The sequence below is a fragment of the Lithobates pipiens genome, unplaced genomic scaffold, assembly GCF_037356315.1.
Source record: "Lithobates pipiens isolate NorthernLeopardFrog02 unplaced genomic scaffold, aLitPip1_a1.2 Scaffold_8, whole genome shotgun sequence".
Lineage (NCBI taxonomy): Eukaryota > Metazoa > Chordata > Amphibia > Anura > Ranidae > Lithobates > Lithobates pipiens.
The window spans coordinates 644,951,332-644,959,915 of record NW_027507903.1 but is presented as its reverse complement, the minus strand read 5'-3'; the positions used below and the strand labels follow the sequence as shown (position 1 = coordinate 644,959,915).

Sequence of the window (8,584 nt, the reverse complement as noted above, 5' to 3'; positions counted from 1 at the left end):
CACCTACCCAATGCTCTCTGCCGCCCTCCCTGTGCTCGCCACATCCCCCCCTTGCTCTCCACCACCCTCCCTGTGCCCTCACTTCCCCCCCCCCACACCTTTGCTGGGTTCCCCCCTCCCCTCTCTCAGGAGATTTGTGGGGAAGGGGCCGTTTACCATGACATGGGCTGCTCAATCCAAAATGCCCGGGCCTATTTTTTGTCCCAGTCCGGGCCTGCTTGACAGATAGTAATCCACATTTAAAACGTCAGCTTTGCCACATTTAAAAAATTTTTTTTTTTTCAAAATAGCCAAAAATGAAAAATGCCGGTAAACGAAATGTGGCTAAACGTGAGTTACCGTGTTTAGCCACGTTTAGCCCGCTTGGTGTCTGAAATGGCAGAAACTTCGACGTCTGAACTATTTTTTTTGCCTTCAAAGAAAAGCCTATAAATGCAACTGCCTAAAAATGACATTAACCACTTGCCGACCGCCGCACGACGATATACGTCGGCAGAATGGCACGGGCAGGCATATGGGCGTATATATAAGTCCCTGCCTGCCCGCGGGTGGGGGGCCCGATCGGGCCCCCCCCCGGTGCCTGCGGCGGTCGGCATTCCTTCGAGAGCGATCCGGGATGAGGGGGCGGCCATTCATTCATGGCCACCCCCTCGCGATCGCTCTCGACGAATGGAAATCCCCCGTGACATCACTTCCTCTCCTGTAATGTAAACACAGGAGAGGAAGTGATGTATTCTCTCCTCCGTGTCGGTATTTTTCGTTCCGACACGGAGGAGAGCGGATCGGTGAGTTGCACCAACACTCTACACACACAGTAGAACATGCCAGGCACACTCACACCCCCCCTTTACCCCCCGATCACCCCCCCAATTACCCCTGCCCCCCAGTCACAGTGACACCAATGTCATTTTTTTTTTTTTTTTTTTTTTTTTTGCATTGGTGTCATTTGTGACTGTAATAACTGTTAGGGCAGTTAGAGTTAGCCCCCTTTAGTTCTAATGTACCCCCCTAACCCCCCCAATAAAGGTTTAACCCCGTGATCACCCCCCGTCGCCAGTGTCACTAAGGCTGGGTTCACATTGCAGCGGTTTATGAGAACGAATGTGATTCGCACCGCACTGCAGTGCAAATCACATCCGATCTCTGTGCGATTCGAGTTCAGCCATTCGCCGCACCCGCCGCACCCGCCACACCCGCCGCACCCGCCGCAAATTCGCACGGGACCCTTTTTTTGGCCCGCAGCAGAATCGGATCGCATGGGTGTTCACACCATGCGATCCGAGTTTGCAGATCGCACTGCGATATGCGAACTGATCTGGGGGTGTCAGTAACATTTCACTGACACTCCCAGCAGTTCGCATAGGGCAGTGTGAACTGCCACCGGGAGGCATGCGATGCGGGAACCCGCCGCGGATTCGCGGCGTTTCCGCATCGCTCCAGTGTGAACCCAGCCTAATAAGCGATCATTTTTCTGATCGCCGTATTAGTGTCACAGGTGACGCTAGTTAGGCAGGTAGGTATTTAGGTTCGCCGCAGCTTTTTATAGCGCCAGGGACCCCCATATACTACCGCATAAAGCCCCCTGATTGCCCCCTAGTTAACCCTTTCACCTGTGATCACCATATAACTGTTACAGGTGACGCTGGTTGGTTAGTTATTTTTTTATAGTTTCAGGGCACCCGCCATTTATTACCTAATAAAGGTTTAACCCCCTGATCACCCGGCGGGTGTCATTTGTGACTAATAACTGTTAGGGCAGTTAGGGTTAGCCCCCTTTAGTTCTAAGGTACCCCCCTAACCCCCCCAATAAAGGTTTAACCCCGTGATCACCCCCCGTCGCCAGTGTCACTAAGGCTGGGTTCACATTGCAGCGGTTTGAGAACGGATGTGATTCGCACCGCACTGCAGTGCAAATCACATCCGATCTCTGTGCGATTCGAGTTCAGCCATTCGCCGCACCCGCCGCACCCGCCGCAAATTCGCACGGGACCCTTTTTTTGGCCCGCAGCAGAATCGGATCGCATGGGTGTTCACACCATGCGATCCGAGTTTGCAGATCGCACTGCGATATGCGAACTGATCTGGGGGTGTCATTAACATTTCACTGACACTCCCAGCAGTTCGCATAGGGCAGTGTGAACTGCCGCCGGGAGGCAATGCGATGCGGGAACCCGCCGCGCATTCGTGGCGTTCCCGCATCGCTCCAGTGTGAACCCAGCCTAATAAGCGATCGTTTTTCTGATCGCTGTATTAGTGTCACAAGTGACGCTAGTTAGGCAGGTAGGTATTTAGGTTCGCCGCAGCTTTTTATAGCGCCAGGGACCCCCATATACTACCGCATAAAGCCCCCTGATTGCCCCCTAGTTAACCCTTTCACCAGTGATCACCATATAACTGTTACAGGTGACGCTGGTTGGTTAGTTATTTTTTTATAGTTTCAGGGCACCCGCCATTTATTACCTAGTCTCACTAGTGTACCCCTAAATTTAGGGGTGTCTACTTTCCAAAATGGGGTCATTTGGGGGGGGTTTGTGCCATCTTGGCATTTTATGGCCTTCAAAACTGTAACGCCCTTAGAAAGCCTGAAGGCGGTGCTTGGTTTTCGGGGCCCCGTACGCGGCTAGGCTCCCAAAAAGTCCCACATATGTGGTATCCCCGTACTCAGGAGAAGCAGCAGAATTTATTTTGGGGTGTCATTTCACATACGCCCATAGCATGTGTGAGCAATATATCATTTAGTGACAACTTTGTGTAAAAAAAAAAAAAAAATTTTTTTTTTGTCATTATTCAATCGCTTGAGGCAAAAAAATAAAATATTCAATGGGCTCAACATGCCTCTTATCAATTTCCTTTAGGGGGTCTACTTTCCAAAATGGGGTCATTTGGGGGGGTTTTGTACTGCCCTGCCATTTTAGCACCTCAAGAAATGAGATAGGCAGTCGTAAACTAAAAGCTGCGTAAATTCCAGAAAACGTACCTTAGTTTGTAGATGTGACAACTTTTGCGCAAACCAATAAATAAACAATTATTGACTTTTTTTTTACCAAAGACATGTGGCTGAATACATTTTGGCCTAAATGTATGACTAAAATTGAGTTTATTGGATTTTTCTAATAACAAAAAGTAGAAAATATCATTTTTTTTCAAAATTTGCGGTCTTTTTACGTTTATATCGCAAAAAATAAAAATCGCAGAGGCAATCAAATACCATCAAAAGAAAGCTCTATTTGTGGGAAGAAAAGGACGCAAATTTTGTTTGGGTACAACATTGCATGACCGCGCAATTACCAGTTAAAGCAGCGCAGTGCCAAAGTGTAAAAAGACCTCTGGTCATTTACCAGCAAAATGGTCCGGTCTGAAAGTGGTTAACCACTTGCTTACTGGGCACTTAAACCCCCCTCAGTCCCAGACCAATTTTCAGCTTTCAGCGCTGATGCACTTTGAGTGACAATTGCGCGGGCATACAACACTGTACCCAAATGAAATTTTTATCATTTTTTTCCCACAAATAGAGCTTTCTTTTGGTGGTATTTAGTTACAGCTCGGAGTTTTATTTTTTGCAAAACAAACAAAAAAAGATGCAAAAAAAAAAAAAAAAAAAAAATCATGTTTTAATAGTTTGTTATAAAATTTTGCAAACGGGTCATTTTTCTCCTTCATTGAAGTGCGCTGATTAGGCGGCACTGATAGGCTGCATTGGTGGGCACTGATGGGCTGCATTGGTGGGCACTGATGGGCTGCATTGGTGGGCACTGATGGGCTGCACTGGTGGGCACTGATAGGCATAGTTAAGGCGGCACTAATAGGCACAGATAAGGCGGCACCGATGGGCACAGATAAGGCGGCACTGATGGGCAAAGATGGGCACAGATAAGATGGCACGGATGGGTGGCACGGATAAGTGGCACGGATGGGTGGCACGGATGGGCACTGATAGGTACCACAGATAGATGGGACTGATGGGCACTGATAGGTGGCACTGATAGGTGGCTCTGATAGGTGGCACTGCTGGGCACTGATGGGCGGCACTGCTGGGCACTGATGGGCGGCACTGCTGGGCACTGATGGGCGGCACTGGGGTGCAGCACCTTTGAGGCAGATTGGGTGGCACTGTGGGTGGCACTGTGGGGTGGCACTGTGGGTGGCACTGTGGGTGGCACTGTGGGTGGCACTGTGGGCACTATGGGCACTGACAGGGGGCACTAACGGGGGGCACTTACTTTTTCTTTTATTTTACTTCAGGATGGCACTGCGGGAGGCAGGTGGGCACAGGCAGGTGGCAGGTGGTCCCTTGTATTGATGGCCGTGATCGGGACTGATGTCCCGATCACGGCCGCCGGTGATCGGCTTTTTTTTTCTCTCCTCGCGCTGTCAGCGCGAGGAGGAATAATAGCCGATTACCGGCTCCGTTCTATCACATGATCAGCTGTCATTGGCTGACAGCTGATCACGTGATAAGGGGTCGGGATCGACCCCTTACACGGATCGGTGATCAGGCGAGTCTCACGGACTCGCCGATCACAGAGCGCGCCGCGCGCGCCCCTCAGGGGGCGCGCAGGCCGCTCGTAACCAGGACGACGTCAATAGACGTAGTCCTGGAAATGTAGGTCCGCGCTAATGCCGTCATTTGGCAATAGCGCGGATCTGAAGTGGTTAAACAAACCTGTGTACATGTACACATAAGATAACATTGGATGAGATCAGGGGCAGTTGAAAATCTCTCAAATTTGGGAGGTTTGATTATCTTTACTACTGTGGGAAAAAAAACCTTCCTTTTCAGTACTGATCTGGATCAGCCTCGCCATGTGTAGGAGGAAGTGACCCTCCCAACTGCATTCTTCTCCGGTGTCAGAGATTTTCACTTTCATTTCTCTCTTCTGCTGTCAGCGATGGCGTCTGCTAACCTGGGAGCCGAGTTGGAATGTTCCGTCTGCCTGAACATTTATACAGATCCTGTAAACCTGAGATGTGGACACAACTTCTGCCGGGTCTGTATTGATCGTGTGCTGGATACACAGGAGGGGTCTGGAGGATATTCCTGTCCTGAATGCCGAGAGAAGTTTCCGGATCGGCCTGCACTGCAGAGGAACATAACACTACGTAACATAGTGGGGAATTTCCTGTCTGCTCAGCCACATCAGGAGGAGTCCGGGGTCTTCTGTACTTACTGTGTGGACTCTCCTGTACCTGCTGTTAGATCCTGTCTGCTCTGTGAGGTTTCTCTTTGTGATAAACACCTGAGAGTCCACAAAAAGTCTCCAGAACACGTCTTATGTGACCCCACCTTGTCCATGGAGAGCAGGAAATGCTCCGTCCATAAGAAGATCCTGGAGTATTACTGCACTGAGGATGAGACCTGTATCTGTGTGTCTTGTTGTATGATTGGAGGACATAAAGGACATGAGATGGAGTCACTGGATGAGGCTTCTGAGAAGAAGAAGGAGACACTGAGGAATGTTCTGCAGAAACTTCTGATAAAGAGAGAGGAGACGGAGGAAAGAGTCCAGAGTCTGCAGGAACACAGGAGGAAAGTAGAAGAAGAAGCAGCTGGTGACACTGAGAGAGTCACTGTCCTGTTTAGAGATCTCAGGAGACGTCTGGAAGACCTGGAGAAGAGAGTCCTGAGGGAAATCTCTGGGAGGGCAGAGCGGATCTCCATCTCCATCCGGGATCTGGAAATAAAGAAGGAGGAGCTGTCCAGGAAGTTGCGTCACATTGAGGAGCTGTGTAACGTGACGGATCCACTGACTGTCTTACAGGAATCAGACACAGGTGACTTGTGTGATACTGAGGATGGAGATAATGAGGACAGAGAGAGACATGAGGAGCTCCTCCATGATGGAGGGGGTCTGGATGTAGATGGGATATCACACACATTACACACATTATCTGATATAATAAGAGAGGTAAATGTATCCTCCTATATACAGGGAGCTGCAGACATATTACTGGATGTAAATACAGCTCATAATATTCTCCATATATCAGATGACAGGAAAACTGTATCCAGGTCACATAGAAAACAGAATCGTCCAGAAACACCAGAGAGATTTCAGAATTGTTATCAGGTGTTGAGCAGTCGGAGTTTCTCCTCAGGGAGACATTACTGGGAAGTGGATGTCGGGGGATCAGATGGATGGAGAGTCGGGATGTGTTACCCCAGTATAGACAGGAGAGGGGGAGGGCAGTCACTGATTGGATATAATAAGAAGTCCTGGGGTTTGTACAGGGATGGTGATCAGTATAAGGTGATACATGACAGGAAATGGATCCTCTTACCCTCCAATATCTCCAGTAACAGAGTCAGGATAGATCTGGATTATGAGGTCGGACGGATCTCCTTTTATGATCTGTGTGACCCGATCCGACATCTCCACACCTTCACCACCACCTTCACTGAGCCCCTCCATGCTGGGATACGTATATGGGAAGGTTGTATAAAGATCTGTGGGAGGAATAGGGAATAATAGTAATAGTCAGAACTCTGCCCAGAGACTGGTGATGTCACAAGGATGGATAGTGGGATTGGTAGAATTTTCAGCCAATAGGATAAAGCAGTGGGTGGGACTTCAGTCAGTGCCCTGCAGGTTTTTCTTCTATTTGTGATTTCTCCCTCTGTCACTCCCTGTGATTGGGTAGGAGATCTCTCCAGTTACTGGAGTAACAGTGAATCACATGTTCCTATTTGTCAGTAAAGAGGGGTGTGGCCTATCTATCTATCTATCTATCTATCTATCTATCTATCTATCTATCTATCTATCTATCTATCTATCTATCTCATGACAATTACTTTCATTGTAATCATTAAACAGAAAGTTATCACAGTGTGTGACATCACCAATCTCCTCCTCTGGCCCCTCCCCCTATTCCCTGCCTCTCCCCCACATGCAGTCGCTCTGTGCGGGGTGCAGTGCGGTCGCTGTGATTGGATAGGATGGGGTCCCCTCTCCTCTCTTTCCTCCTCCTATTCCATACAATCTATACTAAATAGAGATGAAAAGAAATGTAACAATCTCAGAGGAAATATATGAAGAAGGGATCTAGAGATTTACTGCTAAGATAATAAAATGTGATGTATCATTAAAGTGTATGTCCACCCATAATGTTTTCTTTTCTTAGTTCTGGATGGAGTGGGGGAGAATTAGAACCCCTATCAGGATTTTACTGCTATCCAGGTCTCCATTTTACCAAGCAGGAAGTGAGGGGCGCTCTCCACAATTATAATAAAATCTGACTGGGGCTCTAGGCCTTCCCCTATTCTACTAAAAATGTATGTCTGGGTCCCCTTTGCTGATTTCGTCTCACTTCCTGCCCGGTACAATGTTGTCAGTAGGACAGGAAGTGAGGGGAATCCCCAGATAGCAGTAAAAACACAACAGGGGTTCTAATCCTCCCTCACTCCATCCAATACTATAAAGAAAAGTTCTTAGCTTGGCATAGACTTTAATGGAATGTATCAGTAATATAATAGTGTTGGTGTCACTGTTATCAGCACTGAGATGTATATTGCTGTGCAGCATGTTCTCCGGTCTCTCCATCATCTTCCCCACCAGAGAGGACAATACCTTACAGAGACACGGCACACATCAGGCTGGTAATATGTAGAATATACGGGAAGACAGAGAGGGTGAGACTGGAGAACACACTCAGGGCTGCTGTTAGAGATCATGGGGCCCCGTACATTACCTGACAGGGACCCCCCAGCCTGGATGGGTGTGTGGGGTCAGGTGTATGGCCCTGAACACGGCTTCAGCCGCATGAACAAATTCATGCAGCCAGACTACCTGTGGGAATGAACCCTTAATTATGTTTTTTTTTACAATTTACTTTTGTTTTATTATTTACATTTTTTAACATCCCTGTGTGTGAGGGGCTTTTGTGAAATATCAGGGGTCCATACAGACCTCTGATGATACACTCTTTAGGCAGAAGAAGAGATTGAGGACAGAAATCCCCACTTCTTTCTCTGGAGCTGAAGCTGCAGGAAATGAATGAACAGAAAGTGTTCTGTACAGAGGCTTACTGTTCATTCACCAACCGAAGCATAGTAAGCACAGTTTATCATGCTTCAGTTATGAATAAACACAGAAGTAATCACTATCAATCACGCACTGTGTTCACTCACAAAAAGAAGGGGCTGATAAATATCACATATTTACTGGTCCCCCTGTGTGCCCACAGCAGCTGACAGCCAGCAGGAGAGAGGAGGAGAAGCTGGCAGAGCTGTGGAGAGAAGAGGGCCACCATGGGATTAGAGCTGTGTGGAATGGAGATTGGGGACAGGAGGGGGTTGATCAGAGCAGTGGGGGGCCAATCTCTGAAACTGATCCCCCTGTGGCTCCCCCTGCAGCAGCTGGTGAGAAGGAGAGAAGGAGAAGTCATCCGTACTGTGGGGGAGATGGTGGGGCTCTTGGCTGTGATCAGCAGCTTTTTGAACTGTCCCATAAAGCTGCCCAGACCCCATACAGGAGGGCCGGTTCTACCCCTTCTGTGGCCCTGAACACGCTGAACACCAATATACATCAAAGTGCTGCTAACAGTCACACTATCTGATTGGTTGCTCCGGGTCTCACACTCTGCACTA

The 8,584-nt window shown here is 48.4% G+C and overlaps 1 protein-coding gene across 1 annotated transcript; it reads left to right on the top strand.

Annotated features, from left to right (window-relative positions):
- The first annotated feature begins 4,872 nt into the window (after positions 1–4,872).
- Positions 4,873–7,329, top strand: LOC143961652 (E3 ubiquitin-protein ligase TRIM39-like). Its single transcript, XM_077470973.1, has one exon. The coding sequence runs from the start codon at positions 4,890–4,892 to the stop codon at positions 6,465–6,467; it is 1,578 nt and encodes a 525-aa protein (XP_077327099.1). The 5' UTR covers positions 4,873–4,889; the 3' UTR covers positions 6,468–7,329.
- The last annotated feature ends 1,255 nt before the right edge of the window (positions 7,330–8,584 follow it).

Excerpts from the sequence above, each read along its gene's own strand:
- LOC143961652 (XM_077470973.1), top strand. The coding sequence starts at position 4,890 with ATGGCGTCTGCTAACCTGGGAGCCGAGTTGGAATGTTCCGTCTGCCTG.